Below are 26,196 nucleotides of genomic sequence, written 5' to 3'. Positions count from 1 at the left end.
GTGAAAAGAAGCACCTCACCTGAGTGGCTTCAGGTCACAGGAGGTTTTTGCCCATTCTATTCATTATGCTTTTCATGGGACAACAGATCCTTTTTCTACACTCTAAAAGTAGTAGTACTCTTCCATGAACTTTGGAAGAAGACACTGAACTTTCAACCTAGGATAACACTCTATATAAACACAAATGTGTACAATCTATATAACTGCACTTAATATATTGCTGAGAACACTGCAATCCTTTTAAATGTGATGAAGAGTGGACAATCCAACTTAAAATGCTTAACTTTAAATGTAAGAAAAAGCATATTAAACCAATCATGGAGAGATGATTTTAAACAACATGCAAGAATAGAGTGTACAGCTGAGAAGTTTCCCTGTTTTTATCTCATCTTTTTATGAAACGTTATCTGTTTTTTTGACTGATGACAGAAAAATTGCCAAACACCTCATGCCAATAAACTGAATGAGGTCATGTAATTCCTGTTTGTCATACCATCAATCAAAGGCTAAAATTACCTCTTCAATGGACCCTCAGGGGTGTGGGAGAACTAGGTAGACTGCCCCATAGATAAGAATGATTTCTCTCCGTGTTACCTTTACATTGCCCAACTTCACATGACCTTCCAATGCACAGGATTAATATATGTTAATTTGGTCTTAAGCAACTTGTTGGCTAATAGAAGTAATGTTAATGTACTACAGTTATCAACTATATCCTTTCTGAAAACCAGACTCATCCATCAGATAAATATTGGGGGAAAAAAACCCATTTAAGGTGATGAAACACAAAATGTTGATCAAAATGAAACTTTTAAAGAAGCCTGCTATTATTTTTACTTCTGTGTATTCATGCAGTTAGTGTGAATTGTTACTCACAGATAAATATATAAAACAGAAAAAATACGACTAATGTACACAACTGAAAATACTTCAAGCTGAATAACTGGAGTTGTATACTCTGAGGAAGAATGTTTTATTCACCAGCACAAATAACTAATCTTCCCTACTAATGGAACAATAAGTACACTTCAGTGCAAAAATAGATAGACAAAGATCAAATGGGAAATTGCAGAAGCAAATTAAAATTTCAGTCTCAAAACACACCTTCAAGAGAAAGCCTGACACTTAAACGGTTACACTGTTTAAATTAAAATACAGTTTAAATTATTGATTGCTGTTTTTACCTTATGCACTTTTTGTGTATTATATCGATGATGCATGATCTACTTCAAGTGTTTTCAGAGAACATTATCTGTAATGCTAACTTCATTTTTGGCAGAAATTCAACTCCTGAGTTTTAAACTGAATGAGAGGATGACATGGGAAAGTATATCAGAAACACCTTTTTTTACTTCAGAACATCATTGCACATTTTTACCATAAATCTGAGGTTATATGTAATACAAGCTCCTATGCAAGTTTCAAGTTATGCTTATAGAGACAATTGTTTTGTCTTACATAAGCCATTTAAATATTAATGCACACATAAACTAGCACTGCTTAATCCCAGATTGTCTTTACATTTAGTACGGTAAACTACACAGCCTAAAACAAGGTTGTGATGTGGCTCCTTACTGTGCCATAAAATATGTAATGTGTCCCTTTTGAGGTTAATTAAGGCAGAGTATTTGCAATAAACCCACCTAGATTTTGCCAAAAAGTCCAATAAAACTAATGAAAATGAAAAGCACATGTACACTTCAGTCATTTCCGTGCTTTCACTGCACCAAAGCAATGGCTAATTTTTAATCGATTGTAGAACAAAAGAGAGAAAATAAAAAGCACCTGGCTGTGGATCGACAATAATGCGCAATTAATTTGCTTTGGCCAATTCTAGACTTAATCAATGCCTTTCTTTTTACCCTACGGTCACTGTAAAGCATAGAGCTGAAACATACAAAAGGATTAAGCTTCACGGTGGACAGCCATTATATTTTCATCTTTAAACAAACTATTCAAAATAAGAATTGCGGTTCTAATGAAGACAGTTTTTCAAAGACTACTACCTCTAACACTAGTTTGGTGTTTTGACATTGCAGGGTCACCAAGTTTTGTTTTCTTAACAAAAGCCCAAAACAAGATCAGAAGACCTTGGTAATTAAACAAAACATAGATATTTTCATTCTTGCTTAACTATTCCATTTGAATACAGAGACAGGCTATTATGTAGGTAAGTTATATACATACTTTAATTCATGTGTCTGAAACATGGCATCTTGTTTTACTTGTTATGCTATAATGTATATTACTTATTTGTCTAGTTTTCATATTCTCCATTAGTTATATTTTCCACAAATCAAAGAACAAACCTGATGGAAAACCCACTAATTGCTGCATCACTAAATAGAAATCAATGGTATAATAAATAATTTTGTTTGGGGACAAAAGCATCTCTTTGGCCCTTGTGACATTTCTGTTTAGAATATGACCTGTAACATTTTTACACGGGACCATTGCAGAAGCACCCTAATTTTCACAGGATCTAATTTCGTCATTTAATGTGCACCCTCCTCCCCTCGGGGTACATGTGATTAAGGAAGTTCATTTCTGACCTGCATATGGGTCCAGACCCTTTAGCAATAAGGTGCTCTTTAAAAAAGGAAGCCAGGGTTTGAATCCTTGCTGAGAACTGCCTACCCCCTGAACATCTCATTGCAGACAGAAGCGAAACACCAAGGGATGAATGTGCTTGAAGGAAAGAGAGTGGATCTGGGCCTTTGGCAGTGAAGTGACACGCCCGCCTTTGGGACTGGGGACTGCGTTTCCATCCTTGCTTGGATCTGCCTTCCCCTCAAGCACTTCATTGCTGCTTCTTTTGCCTGTTGTTCATTTAAAGTCATTCTTTGCTCCTGCATTCAGTACACTACATACAACATGTTCAAGAACTTTAATAGATGCGAAAGGCTACATATCTGTTGTGACAATCTTAAATTTAAAAAGAGAGATCAAACGAAATAAATACAGCTTTTTCTATTTCTCATTACTCATGAAATAATTTACCAAGGGTGTCTCCTCCTGTAATCTTAGCTATTTTACCATTTACAGGAGATGACAGGCTTAATATGAAAATTAAGATCCTGTTCGATCTGTATTTTGCAGGACAAACTTCCCAGCCTTGTGAATAATGGGTACAAGGGAACAAATTAAACAATAAGCGCCTGACAGTCGGTTATTTGGATTCGATGGGTTAAAGTGATGAACTGACTACGACAATAATTTGCATTGGCAGATTACATACAGTTGTTGTGCTGATGTTTTTGAAGTTTCTGTTAGTGTGCAAAAAAAAATGCTGAATGATGAGCTTTGCTTCTTCTCTCTTAAATTAATCTGTATTATGGCTGCATTAAAAGAGAACGTGTGTGGATGCTTTGAGTAATTTCTTTATGCTGATAACATTTAAACGTCTCATTGTGTCCAAGTTGTAGACAACCTTTGGACAACAGTGTATATGTATAGTTATATATGTGTAAATGCATTTTTATATATATATATACAGCTGCCTCTCCTTCCATACCATACCAGAGATGAATGTGATGGTAGCTCAATAGCTTCTCCTTTTACTAAGAAAGTTGTACAAAAAGAATGCACGTTTTAAGGCTGTTAAGTGCCATTTAAGGCTGCTTAAATATAGTTTAAATCTTATTGGGAAAAGAATATAACTATTCAGGGAAACAAACAAGCAATCCCCACGCTGACATGTTAAACACCATGTACATCTACCACCCACAGGCTTCAAAATGTTCCCCAGTATAGGGAGAAGAAACTGTCTTGTCATTGCAACTGTGTTGCATTACAAAAGAGACATTTAAGTGTTCATGGATGCAAAGATATTGTAAAATCCAGGGATTACAGTGAGAAGGAAAATGGTTCTTGCTTTCTGTGAGTCTTTCAAACTTTTGAACTCCATTAATATGTGTGCACATGTGAGTGCATGAGCATGTGATTAGTGACTTTTTTTTTGCAGTACTTTGCTCATCTTTTGGGGTCAGGAACTCAACTAATTTTTTTATGACTTTTAAGATTCTGTCCAAGCACATCAATGAAGTGTTAACAGCTGCTTGGGCAGACTGTGGAACAATAGCAGTGGTCTTTCCCTCCATATTCTGCTCAGTACTTTTAGTTCTTCTCTAATATTCGTTAACATCTTTATAAGCTCCAAATAAAATATGAGGAAATGATTCCTTTTTAAATCCTGAAAAATATGTTTCATAGATAAAAGAAGTGTGAAAATGTACCGACAAGTTTACTGAGCTGACAAGTTTCTAATGTGTGATGGAGCACTTTAATTTGTAGAATTACAATCTGTGGAACTTCTAAATGTAGAGAGAATATTAAACAATAGCTACTGCAAATATGTCTTCTGTAAAAATGTTTTTTTTAAATAAGTGTTACATTTTTCTATTTGAATATTTTAAAAATAACCTGAAGCATGTTTTCTTGCAAACACACTGTTAATATCCCCTTCTTAGAATATACAAGCTAGAAATAAGCAATTAGTTGACCTTTGCAGTACTTTTGGTTAAATTAATTTTTCTTCTCACTCTGTATAACCTCAAATTCAAGTGATGACAGAAAACGCAAGAATGACAACCATGTAACTTTATCACAGTTCAAGGTCAAACATTAACACATAGAGGGTCACCAGCACAATACTTCACATAAACACATTACTCAATCAGGTCAGCTCTTTCCAAAAGTTTTTGGCATAGATTTAAAAAAAGAATCTGCACCTATTGTGAGGTCTAACCAAGTAGTTTCAGGTGAAGGGGGTGTTTCAACAGGGCTGGAGATGGAGGTCAGTTGACACCCTGTTGGATATGCACCTGTTACTCACAGCACCATTGTCAATAAGGGTTCATCTGCTCTTGCAGCATATTTTGAAGTAGCTGTGAAAACACCTCTGCACCCCTTGTGCAAGGCTGAGCTCTCAGTTTTCAAATTTACACAAGTCCTCTCATTCCCCTAGCAACCGGTTTTTGTGTGAAGAGGCCCAATCATTCACTGCCTGGCAACAAAGCACCCTGTTTATGAGTAACCAGAGGGAACAATGGCTACAATCAAACACTTGCGCTATTAAAGAGCAAGAAAAAAAATCTGATAGATACCAAATTTTACACACACACATTCTGTATACATAGACCTAGAGTGTGCAATCATTTATTTCATATTCAGAAAACGAATGTACTAAAGTATTCATCCATTCTTTGTCAGAAAGTAAATTCAAAATATATCCTGGAAGCAAAGTATACAAAGTCTGCACCTTCAATAGGATACCAATCCGTCAGAGCCCATACAAGCACATACACACATGAACACAGGGACAATTTAGAGACAGAAAAAATCCTAACCAGCATGTCTTAGGAAAGTAGATACTTCCTACCCATGAAGGAAGCAGAAAACATGCAGACTCCAACACACAAGGTATCCCAGTTCAGAGCCTAACCCAGAAACCAAGAGTTTTGAGGCAGCAGTGCTTACTGCCACACTGAGCTAAATAATACATCTTATTTTATCCATTTATACAGCTTCTCAAAAGTATAGTCCACATAATTGTTTAAAAAAAATCATTTACCCCCATTCATTTTAAGTACACATCACATGCACAGAACATTTATAGTGTCACTGCTTACTGACACACGCCTTCCCTTTAATTGTCATTCTAGCTTTCAAGGGATAGTGCTGGCTGCCGTTTATGAAGAAATTATTTTCATCATATTTGCAGACGTTTTTTTCACAAATTTAAGGACACTCTTGACACATAAATCCAGATGTGTAAAGTGTAAATAAGTAATAAGCATTTAACTTCCTTCATGGAACAGGCTACTTTTCCCAGTTCAGGGGATTTGCAAGCAGTGAACAGTGTGGATGACTGCAGGCTGAAGTACTCTCTGGGTAAAGAGATAATATGAGCAAGATTCCTGACTCTCCATTGATGTTCTCTGGTCAAGTAATGTTCCTTCCTGATGTGAGGAGTTCCCAAGCTGTGCTTTTCAAGTCCACACTGCTGGTTAGCCATTCACAGCTTCTATTAAGTCTCGGGGGCTAGGGACCAGCCACTGATCCATGTCTGAGCTGATGAAATGCCTCCCTATTGGTACTGACACAGAGAACAGAGCTCCTTTCAATTGCTTTTTGCCAATGAAAGTAATTTAAAAAAGCATTGATACACAAACAGCTCTCCAGAGATCTTTTGTTTTTAAGTGACAGAAATCTGCATGCAGACAAAAAACCCTGGTCTCCAGATTAAAAGAGTTTCTTAGCTGAACCACACTACAAAGGTCTATATTGCAACCTTCTTCCCTATTGAATGTCTTTGAGAATGTTTTGATTACCATAACAACCTCAATGAATGCCAGTTTTTTTTTATAGAATCCAGACAACTCTACGATCTGGTGCAGGCTAATTCCTAAGCCACCCTTTCAGTATCAGCCAAAGCCTTCATTGAAAATCAATGTAACGTGCTAGGTTACCTATTTGGCAAAACATTAAACATTTCAAACTGAAAAGGTCACACCGAATGTTATGCTCAAAAAGATTCATGTTTCAACATACAGCTTTTGAGCGATGAGCCCTAGTCTGCAGATTAACTCTCCAATAATGCACTAATATAGCACCCTACCAGGTAGGCATATTTTGTAATTGTTCAGACACATGACAAGCTTAAAAAGCATAAATAGGCTGTGTTGGCCTACACTGAATAAGGTCAACACAGCCTACTTCTGTTTCACCTAAGCAGTGCTATTTACATACTTCCAAGCAGTTTACATAAACCTTAAATCATTTACAATGACCCTTGGGTTCAACAATACTTTAGAATTAATGCATTTATGGGTATAAACACTCTTTATGCATCCCAAGATTAACCATTAACAGGTGGTTGGGTATAATTTATTCACTTAATCATTTACATTCAGGTTACTTTACTCAAATTTATTAAAATAAAATTGAAATTTTCTTGGATTATAAATACATTTAATCTGAGGTACTGTACCAGCAATGAATTGTTTTTGAAATTATAGTGGAAATAACTTTAAAGGAAATTCAAACTGTAACAGGCAGTATACGTAACTGATCTTGCTTTATTCAAAAGCATTTTTCAGAGGTAACATGAGAATTCCTTCATAGAAATGAAATGGCACAAAACAGCACCCTTTTTGCAGATGAAAGCAGAGTTCACTACGATTTGAATATGCTTCAGCAAAATTGTAACATTAGCTTTGTAATTGCTATATACACATGGGTAAGAGTGATGTCATACATGCCTAGAGGCTCTGGGTTTTGATTTTCATATACGAGATTATAAAAATGTTTTTTAATGTCTCCATATATGACCATTCCACATCAGATATATTAAATATCCAATGTGAATGCAACTAAATACCCACCTATATTATGTATTATATTGAAAAGTATTAAGTTTGATAACCCATTCCACTGTTATAAAATCAGTTAAAACCAAATAACTCCAAATGGTGCAATAATTTAAAGAAAACATATTAAAATAATATTTATGATAACCTTAACACTTGGCCACAGAATTTAAACAAAGAGAATTATGTTCGTAAAGCACTGTTTTGTTTTTTATACAAAATGTTTTTTTTTAATTCTGTGGATACAGTAGACAGTCTCTTCTTAGAACATGAAATGTGTAATAATCTTCCAAATATTCACATTGTATAAAGTAGATGAATACACAGTAAATATAATGTTTTTATTTAACAGGTATTCATGAACAGTTTTTGAATGAGTCATCATTATACATCTCAGGAAGCCCATCAAGTCTGCTTTGTTTTAAGCATCAAATTGATCCAAGGATCTCATCCAGCTGACTTATTTGGCCAAAAAAGTAATTAGGCTTATGAGAAAACTCTTATTCTTCCATTATCAGGAGGTAAGTATGTCAGCCCAAACCAATCGATTCATGCACCCATGTGGCACTACACTTACAGTCCCTTTCAAGTTTTAAAATCCTAGGCTGTCAGTCTGCATGGTCGGTAAAAAACTAAAAATAAAACATGGCAGAACTGACTGATACAAAAAAATCAAAAACAGCTGTACTCTTTTCGCTAAACTTACAGTGGCATACTGGCAGAATTAAATTAATTGAGGAGTCACCAAAAAAAAAGAAATAAGGCAAATCAGTCTTGGTGTTGATTTTGGATGTAAACCAGACATCATTCTGATGGAATGATCCGAGTTAAGCAGCTGCTTCTTTCCGTTATTGTGAAGTCTGACATTAATTATCATTGCTATGATCAAGTCGAGTTGAAAATTGCCTTTGATCAAATGTAATCTGTTCTCTACTGCACTACCTGTCATACGGTGAACAGTGATAGACTTTAAATAGTGATTGATGAAGAGAAAAAAAACATGAGCCGCAGTATTTAAGGAATTCCTTTTCCCTTGCACAGGCCTATCAGCTGTTGTCCTGGGCACCCCAGTATGGAAACTGTTATCATGGACAGCAGTGTGAGAGTTTCATTCCAATCATCACTAGAATGGCTGGCCTACATTGCTGGACCATTTGAGGTTATGGGAACAAGGAGTGTTCGAATGCCAAGGATATAAGATTTGAGATGGGGCACAAGGAATGCTATGAAAACTATGTTGCTTAACATAATATAAGTTATTTCAAGTCTTTTATAAGTCTTACAAAACCAAGATAAATGTAAACATTAAGTATGTAACAATCAAAGCTCCCTTTATAATATCTAAATGTAGGATACAAAAATCATGTATACTGTACAACAAATAATACAATGTGCATTCAGCAAATAATATTAACACGGTTTACTATGCAATGTAAGATCCTATGAAATCTTATCCTTTAAACATTTTCTGTGAGCATTACTATTATTTTTAACAATGTATTTTGTTTCAGTTTTCTGTACAACGGTTTTCACTGACACTTTGGTTTTGCTACTAGATAAGTGCTAAACAAGCTTTTTAAAACGTTTTCTGAAGCTTATTCTTTCAGTGTTACATTGGTACATCTCACCCTAATCTTGTCACACCGGTTTACCTATGCACAATTACTGGAGTGCAAATTCACACAGCCTGAAGAGCAAATAACACGGTGCTGTGTAACAGCAAGGGCTTGAAGAGAACACAGAGGTATTCCCATTACCATTCAGCACCCATCTGGCATGAGAAATAGGGACTTTGATTCTCCCCCACTGTTTAGATCGTCACACACTGATAGTAAGTGAGTCCATGAGACATCTCTGACCGTACTAATAAATGCAATGTAATAATGAGTGCCTGAACTGCTGAAACCTTTCAAATAAGCAGCAGGCTAACATCAGGTTAGCCTGTGATAACGATTACTTCAGCCAATAAATTAGTTTCTACCTTTCTCTGCAGCATATTTTATGCTTTCACAGAGATTCAGTGGTATGGTAAGCCTTACGTTAACATCTGCTCAATTCGTACAAGACTAATTAATTCTTTTGCCTTAACTTGTCACACAGCAGGAGCCAAGTGTCTTACAGAGAGCACCAGCATTTTACAACTATCAAGTTCTTAGAGGTGACCGAACTTGATCCTACAATAAAAAGCAATTTCAATAAAAGTTTAAAATGTTTATCACTCACTTAAAAGGGCATGTTAAAGCTCTGTTAATGCTTTTGATTTATCAGAATGTAAACACTTTATATTATTTACTCACAGATAATGCTTTACTTAAAACAGTATTTTATCAAAATGTGAATAAGTATAAATACTTCATATATTCACTACAGCTCATTTCACAGCTCTGCCTTGTCTTTGGAACCTCTAGCTCAAACTAATCCTCTATCTGCTGCTTCTACTCCTATTTTTATCAACACTGCATGTAGCTCTGTGTTGCCCAATCCCCTGTCTTTGATGATTGTGGTGCCTTTTCAAAGTATAAAATGAATTGGTACAAGTCTGCATTATAACCATTACATTTTACAACAGGAAAGCCAGTCTTCACTTTTTCTCCTGGTCAAACTCTTCAGATACCTTGCTATTGTTACCAGAGAACTTACATGAGAACGAATGACCATTTATATTAATGACCTTTTCAAGAGACTTACATCATTGTTAAACAGAAGACGAAACAATGAAAGAAAGAGTAACTTATTTATACGTCACCACAACAAACAAATTTAATAACATTTTGAAACAGTTAGATTTGAAAAGATTTGTCCCTTTGCCACTTCTTTTCAAGTTCATGTCTCCATGAAGAAAAATAAATGTTATTTTTCCTTTGACGTTTATTTTCTGGATTCCTCTTTCTCCCCTTTAATGGTATTGGTATAGATGGGATAATAGGACTTATGTCATATAGAAAATAACACGCAAATGTATTCATTTTCCATTTTATAGTTTGAAAGATATGCAAGAGAAACTAGCCGATAAATGTTAAATTGTATCCCCCCCCCCTTTGTTTTCAGATTGTCTTTAAATCTGACACTCCTGTAATTTTATATGGACTTGAATAAACATGGTTTCTCCACACAGACCTTAAAATAATTTATATTGGGTTTCTGCTTATTAGATTATTAATTGCATATTCCACCCAACACTACAATGTCCCATTACAACATGACATGCATGCCCATTCCATGCCTCTAGTTTCCATTATTATAAACTTCTTAAAAGTAATTCACTTTTCTCCACTTTGGACCAATATAAATATGTCCTCAAATTTGAATCTTTTTAATATGAATGGTCTTCTCATTCCATGACTTACAATCTCAAAACAAGCTACTTGGCTCTTCTTTTGAATTTTTTGACTTGCAACGTTGTTCTACAGTACATGGTACACCATGAAGGGCGAGGTTGTTGTGTATGATGCAATGCATAGTCTGCATGGCTTCAGGGGCATAACGAAGGGGTTGGCTTCTTTCCTTTGTTTTTTTATTACAGGTTTTATATTAACATTTAGCAGCGGTCACTATCTGGAAAGGGGGACATGACTGTCAAATGAAGACATTTCACTACACAACACTATGGCCAATCTAAATTCAGCTTCAAACATCCTAGTCAATGAATGCATCAGTGAATGTCCTGCAATGTGTTATGGGATTAAGGAAGTTGTCTCTTAAAGAACTGACACACCTGAAGAAGGCTCCACGGCCGAAACGTTGTGTTCTCTTTCTTCTTTTTTTCAGCATGGAATAAACCTATTACTTGTTCCTCTTAAAGAACTGGTCTTTCCAGTAATCACAAAGGTGTCTGTAGCACAGCTACAGAGTTAAAGGTAGCCAAAAAAGTTAAAAGTTAAAAAGAGCTTTTCTTTGGGAAATGGACCATGATGGACCATGATTCACATTTCATAAACATTTAACTACAGAGTTTATAAAATGTCTTGTCTTTAAGAATAAAAAATGTTTCCACTTAAAACAATGATTTAAATACTAAAGACCACTCACAAAACCACCTACCCCTAATGTGTGCTTTATAGTAACTGTGCAACTATTATTTGGTCTTCAACCATCAATGCAACGATACAAAGCAAAACAACATTAATCCAACGCATTAAACACATTAATCCAATGTGTTTCTTTTCTTCTCTTTTCAACCCGGAATAACCCTTTACTTGTTCCTTTGCAGCCTGTGCATGCTGACACAACTACCTACTTGAACATCAATCCATGTTTGAAAAGTGTCACCTTGCTGACACATTGACTCTAAAACCACTCTGGCACCAGAAGCCACAGGACATTACCATGACAATGTCATCTGCCTCCAGATGTGCAAAACTGTCTCATAGCAACAGCTTTTTGGTAATGTGCTTAACAACATTTTTACAAGCCTTTCTCTTTTGTCAGCCCCCTACTCAACTCTATGCAAAAGAGTGTCTTTCAGACAAAAATACTTCAATAGCATGGAGAGACCTATACATGGTGAAATAAACACCTTGACAAAACAACATAAAAAACATAGATCAACTTTTATTATTGAAATTTAAAAATTCCTTTTAATTCCTATGAATTAGAATATTCCTCAAAGTTGCCAAAAAAACCCAAACCAATTAAAAGGCTTGGCCTTTCTGTTTTTGGAACTTTTAATGCACTTTCTTTTAACTCTGTAATTTACGAGACCCTTTCTCTGTGAAGATTAATTTAGAACACCGTACTTGCACTTTCAATGGTCTGTTAGGAAATACACAATTTATTTTGAAATAATTAATCTGCTTTTCTCTCTTAGCAGGTAGCAGAGGTAAAGAGACTGAATCATATTAATTCATTCATATGATTCCCATATGTTCACGTGAAATACTTAAAAAAGCACAACTTTTGTTTTTACTTTTGTAGATTCTAACAACCTTAAATAACTGGACAGTGTGCTGAATGATTTGTTAATACTGTAATTGTTTTTACTTTAAATTGTAACATAATTAAAAAAACACTAGTATTATATATTTATACACATTTCTATATACTTTAAATTTCCTTTCTATTAATCTGGTTTAAAAAATATTTTATAAAGGTTTAATTAACTGCACTACTAATATTTTAACAATGCTTTAACAATCAATTATATTTGAATATTTAGCAGAAGGCTGATCATCTACTGCACTACAGATTACACAGTATATTTTAGACTATAGTCCAATCCCTGTTTGTGTCCATAATTTGTTTACATTAAGGTGCAGATAATATGGTTTACTGGCCTATACCAACTCTTCAGGTGATGTGAGTATTATTCATTTCCTTGGTGTTCACACATCAGACCTAAAGCATCCACTATGTGAATAATTTTTTCCCCCAACATCAAAAATCGAAAAAATTAGAAAACAAAAGCTGCTATGTAATGACATTTTCACATATTTATTAATCTATCACACATGAACAAGAGAAAAACTGTGACTCACAAAATTACTCACCATGCAAACACTGTGAGTCATAAAGTGATCATCCCTGTTGCTAGTGTAACAGCATTTCTGACACTTATAATATGAAGTTAATCAGGAACGAAGAGCATTCTGCACTTAAGTAATGTATTAACGACAAGCATAACTGCTTTCTAACTAGGAACAAAGCCAAGTGCTAGAGACTTAAACAAGCCCACTTCTATTAATGAAACATGCTACATTAAGTAAATATGCTTAAAGTTTACATTTTCAACTTTAAAATTTAAAGTTCACACTTCTTCCCACACCTGAAGAAGGCTCCAAGTCCGAAATGTTGTGTTTCCTTTCTTTTCTTTTCAGGATGAAATAAACCCGTTATTTTTTTTACTTGTTCCTTTTATTTTTCAGAAAAAAAAACAATTTTGTGTGACCATTACTTCTTCAGTTCCAGTTGCAAAGGTGTTTACAACTAAATCTCAGGAACAGTCACACATTGTAAAACTTAAAATGATGGAATTATATTCCACTATAAATACCATATTGGGCTGTATTAAAATATAAATTGACAACCTTGATGTTTCAGTTTAGATAATGAAAAGTAAAATAAATAATTTTCATAGATTTTGCGGGTCATTATTAGCCTGGTGTTATTGCTCAAGGAGCAAGCTATAGGACAAAAATAAAGATGGTGTTAATGTATTACTTTACCAACATTCCTAACTTCTGCTAGTGACCACTTAATCTATATAATGTCACTCTTTCTGCCACTGGCAGAATTAGGAGCTTTTCAATACCTAACAAAAGATCTTTTGTGCAAAAAAAGACACATTTCCTTTGTATAACACTGTAACAGGTTCCGGTAACAAGCATTAATGATCACTCTTTCAAAAAAATCCTATAGAGAATACAGAATGTGAAGAACCTCAGCTTTTTTTGTTCTTAAACTAAATGGTAGAGATGTCCTTAAAGTTTCCTCCTTCCCTCTGGCCAAATATCTTACATGTGCTATACAAGCTTAAGTTTCACATTTTTTTCCCCACTTTGTACCCCAACATGTATCTATTTCAAAATTTGTATACCTCCACCAACCAGCACAATACTTATGTTTTAAACTAACATATAGGACAAGCCTGTGTCCTCTACAATATCCTCTCAGGTGATGAATGTGAACTGTCCTGGAACTGTCCAGGTATATAAAGAGTGGTATTCACTCTTTTCACATTCATTCTCCCATTCGTCTTATGTAACACAAAGTTCCCAAGGACAAAAAAACATCTGGTTAACATTGATAACATGATAACATTTCCAATTCTGGCATTTTCAATTTTCAACCCATTTTCAACTCTTAAAATTACTCTCTGAGCTCAGCCCCTACTTCATTCCTATCATTAACACCACATTTTCTAAATCTATAATTCCCCTTTGTCTAATGCTATAATGTTTTTAAGAGGCAAGTAGTATTTACTACATGCCCTATTTAACAACTTTGAGTACTCAACTCCCACACCAAACCATTATAACAACTTTATTCATAGACTGCCCTTACACATTTCCCAGTTTGCAACTTTAAAAACAATGCACTTAATTTCTGAGTCATGGGATATGAAATTCTATGTACAGCACAATCTGGTATTATTTGACATTAAATTAAAAGTATCTAAGACACTGACACAAATTTGAACTCATATACTGTATAAGCCTTTAAACCTGCAATGCTTCTTTAAGTATTAACTTCAGAAAAACTTAAAAGAGGGTCTGCAATTAAGCCACAACCTACTTAATTGCTACGGTTGCTTCTCCAAGATAAGAAAAAAACAAAACTGGTCACAATAAACCAAGCGATGCACTGCACTGTAATCTCAGTATTAATAGTTCTGAAAATATTTGGTAACACACTGAAAGGCCTTGACATCTGTTTAAGGTATCAGCAACTCTTTCTTACTGAAATCAACTTATGCAAAAGGAATAAAAAAATTTAGATGAGAGCCCACATCTGTTTCATCTAATTCTCATCTCATTAACTGATTAGTCAACCATATCGATATCAATAGACAGTGATAATACTGCATTTAAGTCTACATTTATGCAAACTTCCTTGGTCAATACCAGCTTCATAAAAGAGGCAGTCATGCAAGAATAAATAAACTAATGCTTAATAACTTCAGCATTAAGTTCTAAGCATTTTTCTGAAAGAACAAATAAGTGTAATATATTATTTCATTATGCACTGAATTGTTCTGCAAACCCTATACAAAGCTTAAGTGAACCAAGTTTGCACAAGTACAGTTAGCAGGAAAACGTATTGTAATCTGTTGCTCTTTCTGGCAGGTGTGTTCACTAAAACTACCGTGTTTAACCGCCTTTAGCTCTTTGTTCTAGACACCTTATTCTTGGGTGTCTCATATGTTTTTCAAATGACTCTGCAAGATTAAACACGAAATCAAATTCCTTTCCCGATCATTAAACAAACACCCAAAGATAGCTGGAGTGGTTATTCTCAGTTAATTGATTGATGTTAAGCTTTCATTTGAAGCCCTTGTTGAGTTCTGACGCTCAGAGCAATGAAATTCAACGAGAAAGGTCACTCTTAAATCCTGAAAAACTAAACCAACATTTCAATGGGAAAAATGAGTTAACGAAACTGAAACCCAACTGAAAGGATGTTAGTTTTCATATTTTTGTCAGCACAAAATATCAATATTTTGGGTTTATTTTGGTTTTTGTTTACCTTTACCATTGCATTGTATTAAAAGAACATTTTTGGGGATACTGGAATTTAGTTTTGGGTTTCAAATCATATGATTGAATATTTTCATAAAGATAAGGCATTTCAACATTGCGGGGATATGTTCAGATGTTAGTCGTCTCAAAAGAAAAAAAACACATGAAAACATATTAGCTTTTATCTGAAATATAGACCCTTTGTCACTTGACCTGATATTGACTCAGGTGCATAATCAGTTCAATTGCAAATATTTAAACAAAGATTTACAATTCCACACTTCACATACAAGATTACAGTGGTTTTTGTGGGGTGTGTACCCTAAAGGATTCAAGATTTTTGATATATTTTTATAAAGAGTGCAGCTCAAATGAAATCAATCCAAATTTCTCAATGTATTATATTACCCAATAGTATGAATAGCATGGTGTGAAATAAAATAAAAGGTCACTGCTGGTTAGGGAATGTGATTTAGAGATTCTATTTAACACAATGTTCTCTGATAAATTGCTCCTCTGTGTAAAGTAGACTTGTGGGAATTTAAGAGGGAAGTCCTCTTAAGTTCCAAATACCATTTAATTTCAGCTCCTGTATAACCCAAAATCAGAGATGCATAGTAATTGTACTTGGGATGAAGACAGGGCCAAAACAAAATTCGCTCAAAGAGTCAACTCACACTTCCTTGCAATCTGAAAATATCAGAAGCAGAGGCTAACAGCTGTGGCCTATGGAAGAAAACAATAGGTCTTCATCCCCTGTGTGCATTTCAGACTAGTTATGATAATTTTTCATTACAATTGCTATATTAATTATTCTTATATAGTAACTCAGTATGAGTGAAAGCCTGGTAAAACAATCATTCCAAACTTAGGTACAGCATAAAAACACAGGGAGAATCTGTTAATATTTTAAAGAATTTGCAAAAATAGTTACAGAAATTTTAAGCAGTATAAAAATCTTTGTCTTGTTTATACCACTATGCTGTAAAGGAATAGGTACAGGTTTAATACATGCTGAAAGCAAAAGAGACAGATTGTGGCTCTGGAGTCTTCTTCACACCTGATGAAGGCTCCACAGCCAAATCGTTGTGTCCCTTTTCTTTTCCTTTCAGTATGGAATAAACCTTTGCAGCCTACACGTGCTGATGCAGCTCCTACTTGAACTTCTTCACTACTGCATGTTTACGCACTGTGGTAAATGTGTGCAGTTCAATAATTATTTTAAATGAAAATTAGTTTAGATAAAGATATTAGTTCAATCATTATAAACCACCTGCACAGCACTGTCCTTACCTTTTCACACAGTGGTGTGCATCGGTGCTGTCTATACATGTTTTGAAAGAAATACCTATCCAATGGACTTCAACCTGCACATTTCATTTAGTCTTTTAAGTCTGCAATAGCCCTCAGAGGTTGTTTGGAGGGAAATATGTTCTCCACACCTGCTGACTAAGAGCACATAGCACACAGGTCCCAGAGGTGGAACAATTTCATACTACATTTATATGCTTGAGGCATTTAAATACATTGCAGTCATAACTAGCAATACCATGCCACTTGAAAACTGAACAACAAAAATAAAGACTGTATATTTCAAAACAGCTGGCATGTTACTTTCAATGCTTACAATATTGGCCAAACTGATCAATCATGTACTGTATTAGTTACCACAGCTGGGTTTCCTCACCCATTTTTCCTTCTTGCATATAAATACTCATACCCACAGTGGAGTTTTTTGCACCTCAATCTAAGTAATATAGAAGCTAAACAATAAAGCCGTAACCTACATTAATCTGTAGTATGCAAATCAAGAACTTTAAGTATTACAATTTCCTGAAAATAGTTTTAAATATAACAGATGATTTTGCATTGTTAGAGCCAAATCACACGTTTTCTGTTCTCTAACCTGGGTCATTGCTATTCCATATTTCAATTAAATCTCAAGAAATGAGATTAAAATGCAGTAGAAATTCATTTACAACAGTCTTGCTCAAATAATGAACCACTGTCACAAACACAAAATGGATACCGGTCTCTTCTTGTTTCCATGCTATATTCAAGTAATGAAAGGATATCTTTCAACTATTTCCTTTCGGGAAAGAAACATCTTTTTGCCAGTGCTACAAGCAACATAATTCCAAAAAATCTAAATAAATCTAAATATGTATCTCCCAAGTATTGAACATCTGGAACAGCAGAATATAGCATATGAATAAGCATAGTTTGCAATCTATATGATAGCCAAATAAAAAATACACAGACATACTGCACTGTAAGCTACAGTAAAAAAGTAACTTATTAACATACGTGCAAGAAAAGTGTCACAAGATAACCTTTTCTTCTTTAACACAAAATGAAATGCAACTTCCACAAGAAGATGTTTTTTTCATTTAAATCTGGGCACAGCAACAGCACATGCCATTGCAATTTCACAAATCTCATTATGGTCATTCTTGGCTTTACAAAAAAGCAATGTAGCACCAGCCTTCATGATTAGCAGTTTAAATATAATTCAACATCTTTTTTTTCCCATGTAATTTGATCCACATGGTAGGGAGAAATTCTAGATGACAGCAGACAAGCTACTAAATAAATCAGCTTTTACATCCACAACAACACATCTCACTTACACTTCTGACTTACTGACTGAGAAAGATCTGTGTGAACTGTGAGGGTTTTGGCTTTTGTCAGCAGTGCCAGCTTCTGAAATGTTGCTTATATGCAAATACAACTTAAATTGTCCTCTAGAATAAATTGTGTTGCAAACCTTGGGTAACAGTTTGACCTCTTAAAAACCTAAAAAGCAATACAGTTCACACATGAGCACTGTGTACATACTCAATGAAAACTATAAGTTTTTCTGTATTTAAGTGCCATCTCTGCTGGCACAATATAAATTACAATGAACAAAGAAATCCTAACTATTGTGATTCATGAAATGTGTTTTCAGGCATTTCCAAAAGTGTTTCAGAAAAAAAACACAAGTAAAAGTTACCTATCCAGTTTCAATTTCTTCTGCTTTATAAAATCATAAGCAATTTATGGTTTATATTACACTTTGTGTTGTACAGTCTGAAAAGTGAATATAGTACATAAAATAAGTGTAAACATAAAACCTGACATATGAGAAATGCAAAACCTGTATTTACAGATAGAATTCACCTTTCATTGAAAATTTATGGCAGCGCTTAAGGGAGAAGGATTTTCTACATGTAACAGCATGCTTTTAGTTGGAGAAGCATGGTACTGACTGGAAATGATGACTTGTCTTATACTCACTAATGATTCTTTCACACACACACTACACATGAGAAAGGACCAATGGAGATAGGTGATTCTTACATTAAGAATACAAAGGCTTTAGATTATACAATCTTTCCTTTCTACTATAAAGCTTGTCCTCTTAGGAATAAGACCTTACATCCACGACACTTCTAGATACAGTACTGCTAGAATAATACATTAGACTATTTTTGTAAAAATGGTCTAAAATACTAAAGTATTTATATATAATAAGATACATGACATTATATAAACAAAACACAAAAACAAAGGAGAAAATGACTTGGGTACTTGCTCATACTTAGTGAAAGAGAGCAAATATTGTACACCACTTATGGTGTTGTCCCATCAAAAAAAATGTTTTAAAGTAGGCAAATTATAACAAAATTATGAACCAATTAATCACAGACGAAAGTTTTCTTAACAGTTCTATTTTTTACCAGACAGTTAAGGAAAATGCTTTCGATAAAGCAGATCCACAATTGTGTGCTAAATAGTGAAAGACAAAGGGCAATAAAAACTTCTGTGACCAAATCTTTAAAGTCACATGAAAAAGGTTCTCTTACCTTTAAAAATTATTCAAGACTGCTTTTCATGAATGAAACCATTTCCTACACAAATATATATATACATTTACCTCTCGTCAAGTCCAGGGTTAAAAGGTCATTTTACCACCTTTAAGAGTTATCTAACACTTGACATCAGGGTGTGCCTGAATAGCTGCTCATTAAACTGGCAGAGACTTGGCTTCCTGGGGACAGCAGGGTAACCATTGTCACAGATTTACCCATTGGGACATCTTATTAATACCTGTAATAAACCCCTTTCAGGAAAATAATTGGCCGTAACCTTAAAAATTTACATAAGACTGATAACCAGAATTTATAGGATGAACAAAAGTTGTTTTCAAAGGAAATGAAAATGACTGATACAAAAGGGGGGGGGGGGAATGCTTGGAAAAGTTCAAGCTGAAGTATGTAAATTCAGGAACAAGTAATAGGTTTATTCCATGCTGAAAAGAGAAGAAAGAAAACACAACATTTTTGCCGTGGAGCCTCCTTCAGGTGTGAGTAAATTCAGTGATGTAAAGGAAAAAGCCACAGCAAGATGATGTGTGAAAAAGTCTATGATCAGATATCTCTATGGAATAATCAGGCACCGCAAAGAAATTTGTGAAAAAAAAAGGCAATTTGCTGAAAACAAAAGTAGGAAAAGTAAAAACTGGAAATGGTGGAATGAACCACACAATCGAGACGTTGATTTGATGTATCAATCAGATATTGTGACATTTTATTCAATAAATGTCAAAGTATACAATAAATGAAGGTAAGTCTACACACCAACAAAGTCTGTTCAATCCTTTTAATATACCTAACGACTGATATTCAGCAGTCCTGTGGGATGAACTAGAGTACTCAAAGTTAGCGACGGTGAAAAAAACATTCTTTTAACCTGGTTTACAGTTACAGAATAAAAAGGGATGAGCAGTTTACTTAGTTTAGTAGTTTACTTAGTACAGTATAACGTGAAAGCAAGACATTATTCTAAGTGACTATAAATTATGTAGATCTTCTATATCTGTAGATATAGAACTAACATTTGCAAACAAAATACTAAAACTAAATAACAGAAAAGTTTCGCATCTAATACACTATTAAAATAATACACTATTAAATTCTATGTAATATGCAACTATTCACCCTAAATAATAATTAAGAAAACATAAGTTATAGATTGTGGCTCCATAAAATTATGATTGATGAGAACTACTACAGCATGTGGAATTCATAAGTGACAGACTATAAGCAAAGTGTTGTTTTATTTTTTTTAAGTGAGCAACTTTAATTATTAGATTAATTTAGGAGATAGCATTTAGTTAGACTAACCTACAATAAATCTTCAAGATCTTCAGTTAGAGTTAAGGAAATGTAAGAAGATCAAAGTTATCACATAACATAAACACTTTCAAATAATACAACAAAATTACACTAGCTCAGAAGTCCTGTTAACTTCAGTTCATTTTGTTCTTGTCCACTTAGGAAATAAAATAATTTTATCTATTCTCAGCATCAGTCTTATAAGAATTGAAAAAGGTGAAAACTACAGCTTTATCTGATCACTATTGAGTGGTTAAATACCAGAATATTTTTTGAAAGTATTTTCAGTATAAGAAATGATCATTCTTGAGTTTAGTCTGATTATTAAACTAAATGGTAATCCCATAATAAAGACTTTTTTCTATATAATGGACTATGTTCAATTTTCTCAGTGTTCACCATGATCACCAAAACTATTTCCCAAAAATATAATAAATATAATAATTAATGCTGAACAAGATTTTACTTGATCACAGGTTAAATCATCACCTTCAACTATAGTAATATTATTCAATCGTGTCACAAATATTCCAACCAAACAGAATTAAACAGATTTAAAACTGACTGTTTTTAGTCTCCACAAATGTATAAAAAGCAGCCTGGACAGTAAATGTGTTTTGTTATCAACTTATTGACTATGTCACACATATATTAGTTAAACCTGATGGAATGCGAGGTGGCAGGACCAGTCAGAAGAAAGATTTGTAGGCCTGGGGCAAAACAACTGCTCATTTAAAAAAAATATTTCATTGTGCAACTGTAGATGCAGCTTGTGCTTCACAACATTACATTTTTCATCAATGTCAAATAACCATTTTGCAAAGAAAGCATAAATCAAAATGTTACTTATCAGCAGAAAACAACTGAAACCAGCATGTTAAAACACACCCTTTTGACATGTAGCAAAAGCTGCTCCTTTCTACAACCTAAAATAAAAGGTAAAGCTTTAAGAATTCTAAAATAAAGTAAAACAAGGAATTTGCAAACTTCGAGATCAATGAATAGGCACTTACCTGTGACGGACACTTTCATTCTGGCTTCCAAGGGCCTGTTATTATCCAAGTCTCTGCTTAGCTTCAGCTCTCCTGTGTCTTGGTTTAAAATCAAGAGACTTAGCTCATTACCCTCCACAAAGGTGTAATGAAGTTTATCTGAAACGTCGGGGTCATAAGCAGGAACCTTTCCAATTACCCCAGAAGGAAAGCTGTTGGACTTGTTGGTTACATAGTTGTTAAAAATGATTTCAAAGTCCTGCAGCACAGGATCATTGTCATTTATATCCACAAGCCGGATGTGAACAGTGGCTCGGCTCACTAATGGAGCAGATGTTGCCTGGACCACAATCAGATACTCTGTTTTAGTTTCATAATCTAAATCTGTTAAGGCAATTAGGTCTCCATTAAAAATATCCAGCTGGAAAACCTCTGGAATGTTTCCTTCCACAATCTGATACATGATTTGTGCATTGGATCCTTCATCTGGGTCTGTCGCAGTGATCCTTGCTACAGTAGAACCTACTGCACTGTTTTCTTCAACATAGATGTCAAATTCATCCTTTTCAAAAACAGGTGGGTTGTCATTTATATCTAGCACAGATATCTGGATGTTCACTGATGCTTTTAAAGGTGGAACCCCCTTGTCAACCGCATAAGCTTTCAAGTTGTAAACTGGCACATTTTCTCTGTCCAGCTTCCTAGCTGTCCTGACAATCCCAGAGGACTGCTCAATGAGAAAATCCCCATCTCCATCATCCCCACCTTGAAAAGTGTAGCTCACTCTTCCATTGGATGAGGAATCCCTGTCAGAAGCAGTTATTTGCAGGACGCTGGTGAACACAGGTGCATCCTCAAAAACACTGCCTGAGTAAATATCTGTTTGGAACTGAGGGGAGTTGTCATTGGCATCAACAACAATTATTTCAACGTAAGTTGTGTCTGACTTCTGAGGAATTCCATTATCCCTGGCTATAATTGCCAACGTGTAAGAAGCCTGATCCTCATAGTCAATTTCCATTTGAGTAGTTATTGCACCTGAATCAGGGTTGATTTTAAACTGTGGAACATTATCTTCCATAAGGTAAGTAATCCTTGCATTCTCACCAGTGTCTTCATCAGTTGCACTTATAACTACTACCGTAGAACCAATGGGCCTGTCCTCACTGATTTCCACCTGGTAATTAGCATTCTGAAAAACGGGCCTGTGTGTATTAGCATCAGTAACATTAATGTAGACCTGGGCTGTGTCAAAACGAGTGCCATCGGATGCAGTTACAGTCAGCACGTATTGCCTCTCTTGCTTATAATCCAGGGGTAAGGCTAATGTTATTAGACCACCACCACTCTGGCTCGTAATTGCGAACCTGTTCCTAGTGTTTCCACTTGAAATCTGGTATGTTACAACACTGTTAACATCTCTGTCAACAGCTGTAACAGTCAACACACTAGTCCCCACAACTGCATCTTCATTAATTCTAAGGTAATACTCTTTTTCAGTGAAAGCGGGGATGTTGTCATTCACATCTAAAACGGTTATGCTTACACTGGCAGAGGATGACATAACTGGGACCCCATGATCCCTTGCTTCAATACCAAAGTGATAATAATCAGTTGTCTCTCTATCTAGTTCTGCCGAAACTGTGATCCAGCCTGTGCTGTTATTAATTGCAAAGGGAAAATCTTGTGGCATGTCTGTCAGTCTGTATTGTAAGCGAGAATTCTCTCCAGAATCCGCATCAACAGCCTGAATGTGAATTACAGAATGTCCAACTGGGACGTTTTCCAAGACTGTGGCTTGGAATGGGGTGCTGACAAACATTGGAGCATTGTCATTCACATCAACAACTTGCACAACAACAAGACCAGTCCCATTTATCAAAGGGGGTCTACCCCCATCCTGTGCCTTAATTCGCAGATTATATTCCCTAATTATTTCATAATCTAGCGGGTTAATTACATCAATGACACCAGTAGGTGAATGAATATAAAACTGACCTTTTACATTTCCACTAATTATACTATAGTGCACTTTGGCATTGTTGCCTTCATCTTTATCAGTAGCTTCCACCTGTGCAACTTTGCTGTTCACTGGTATGTTTTCAGGTACCTTGACAACGTATCTTTTTTCACTAAACTGAGGATAGTTGTCATTTTCATCCTCTACGGTGATGTGCACAGTAGCTGTAGCAGTTTTTGGGCCAGGGTCTTTGCCTTGGTCATTGGCCTCAACTATTAGATGGTACTTTGCCATCGTTTCCCTGTCTGGACGCACCCTGATCTTAACAACTCCAGTTCTCGGATCAATTTCAAAAGCGGCGTTTGCCCCGTCACCGTTCACAATTCTATATATCATATTAGCGTTGGAAGGCGCATCTCCGTCTGTTGCCCTTACAGTCATCACTTCAAAGCCTTCTTCCATATTTTCGCGAATGCTAACCTTGTATTCAGTTTGCTCGAAAACCGGGCCGTGATCATTGGTATCACTAACAGTGACTGTGAGATACACTACCCCTGACCTCTTAGGTGTGCCGTTGTCAGTAGCAGTCACTTTGAATACATGAGTATCTTTTACTTCCCTGTCTAAAGGCTGTGTGGTTATAATGCTCCCGGTCTCTGGATCAATTTGAAAATAATCGTTGGATCTGCTATCAAACAGGGCTTCCATAGTATACTCAATTCTACCAGCATCGCCTTCATCTGGGTCAGTGGCTCTTAGCATAATAACCCACGTCCCAGCGGGCTCATTCTCTGGGACAGACACCTGATAGTTGCGCCACTGAAACTGGGGAGCGGTGTTCACGTTTCTTTTTCTGCGTTTGTTCCACGGGCCCATCTTATGACGTGCATGATCTGTGAATAAACCACGCTCGTCCGTTGTCATAAACCGTAATTTAACTCTAACAGTGATCTGATCATTTCGCCGGTCCTTGAGCGTACAAACTAAATCCACCTCACTCCTCTCTCCAGACCGTAGGCAGTGATCCCCATTCAGTGTTAAACTCCCATTGTTAAAGACCACTTTTAAATCCGCTTCAGTGCATGTGGAATTGGAAAACTCAAAATTCCTCGTAAAAACTGGTAAATGTTCCTTTATATTCATTAGCAATTTACCTGCGGAAAAGCAAGAAGCCGCATCCAGTCTTGAAAGGTAATTAATGTATATATTGGGCTGACCTGTTGTAGTCTTTCTTTTGTATTTGATAAAGCAGTCTTGCCCGTGGACAAAAGTGTTAAAATGCGTTAAAATTAAGTTTTCAGAATTTACAGACCTGAATTTGAAGTAAACCGGCGCAGGATTTTTTAGCAGGCGCGCACAGTCTATTTTCTGAGTAAGACGTAAGACTCCGGCTTGAGGGTCTATTTCCAAAAAGTTTCTCAGGTATTTTGGAGTTAAAGTTCTATCGATTTTGTATATCCAACCAGGTCCAAGAGACAAATTTGTTAATACAAATCCGGCATGTAAAGAGTCCGAAAGGTGCAAATCAAAACATCCCAACATTGGAAATTGAAATAGAAAACTAATCCAGATCACCCAGTGCACTGCCAGTTCCATGGCTCAAAACTCTGTAGATCCACACAAGTTATCCAGAACACCTGCATATACCATTAGCTCCCCTCCCGCCAGGACATCGTTTTTCGTTTATGTTCCATGTGAAGATTTTATTAACAAAAAGACGAAACTTAACATCTTGTATCCAGAGAGCTGAAACTCATTATTTCCACGTTAAGTTTAAATGATTACAAAATGGCTCCGCAACTCCTCTCCTCCTCCGAAACTGATTAGCATAAACCTGCTCTTATCACCCTACAGGGAACTTTCACAGGGCGCTTTTTCGTGAGTATTTACTAATCTCTCCAGGATACTTAGAAGTCCGCCTGTTAAATGCGTTGTTTTCTTGGAGAGAGAGATTATTATACAAGCACGTAACGCCAGATTTTTAAACTTCCACATTATTATTTATAAAATGTTATTGAAAGGTTTAATTTATATTGTGCAAAACTAACCATTTTTAAATATATAATATATATATATATGCATCAACTAGTTTGAAAACACAAATATGTACAATGTCATAAGCGCGTTTTAATAAAAAATGAGTTATGACAAATACTAAAAAACTGTCACGACTAGCAAATATACATTTCTCTAATGAAAAAAGTTGATGTGGAATACAATCCGCAGTTTTTCACTAAATAAAAACGTTTGAATCCCCGTTAGTATATCTTAATCTACAAAAGTGTTAACCTACAAAACATGTGTGACGGGTTTCATCTCCGTAGCAACATTGTAACTTTCAGCTTTAGACTTCTTTGCTGTGGTCTATAAAATACTCTCTGCAAGAGTGACATCTGGTGATCACCATTAGAAGTAAAAGTACCTGTATTTAAAGTTCCTCGACAGCTCGTAGAAAATACCAATGCGATGTTTCACATGACCGTTATTATACGAGATTGAATAAAAAAATATATATATACTTAATTTTTAGTTGTACAAACA

General features: G+C 35.3%; 1 protein-coding gene across 6 annotated transcripts in view; it reads right to left on the bottom strand.

The window, feature by feature from the left end:
• The window catches only part of celsr1a (cadherin EGF LAG seven-pass G-type receptor 1a), a 102,269-nt gene extending 76,819 nt beyond the window's left edge, over nucleotides 1–25,450 (bottom strand). For all 6 annotated transcript variants that reach the window (XM_015352652.2, XM_015352651.2, XM_015352654.2 and 3 more), the window contains exon 1: nucleotides 21,717–25,450. In XM_015352652.2, the coding sequence (XP_015208138.2) occupies nucleotides 21,717–25,251 (3,535 nt within the window). In that variant the 5' untranslated portion in view covers nucleotides 25,252–25,450. The remainder of the gene's footprint in view (nucleotides 1–21,716) is intronic.
• Nucleotides 25,451–26,196: the final 746 nt, after the last annotated feature.

This window comes from Lepisosteus oculatus, chromosome 7 (genome assembly GCF_040954835.1).
Source record: "Lepisosteus oculatus isolate fLepOcu1 chromosome 7, fLepOcu1.hap2, whole genome shotgun sequence".
Classification (NCBI taxonomy): Eukaryota; Metazoa; Chordata; class Actinopteri; order Semionotiformes; family Lepisosteidae; genus Lepisosteus; species Lepisosteus oculatus.
The sequence above is the reverse complement of the archived record's forward strand: the minus strand, read 5'-3'. Positions and strand labels throughout refer to the sequence as shown.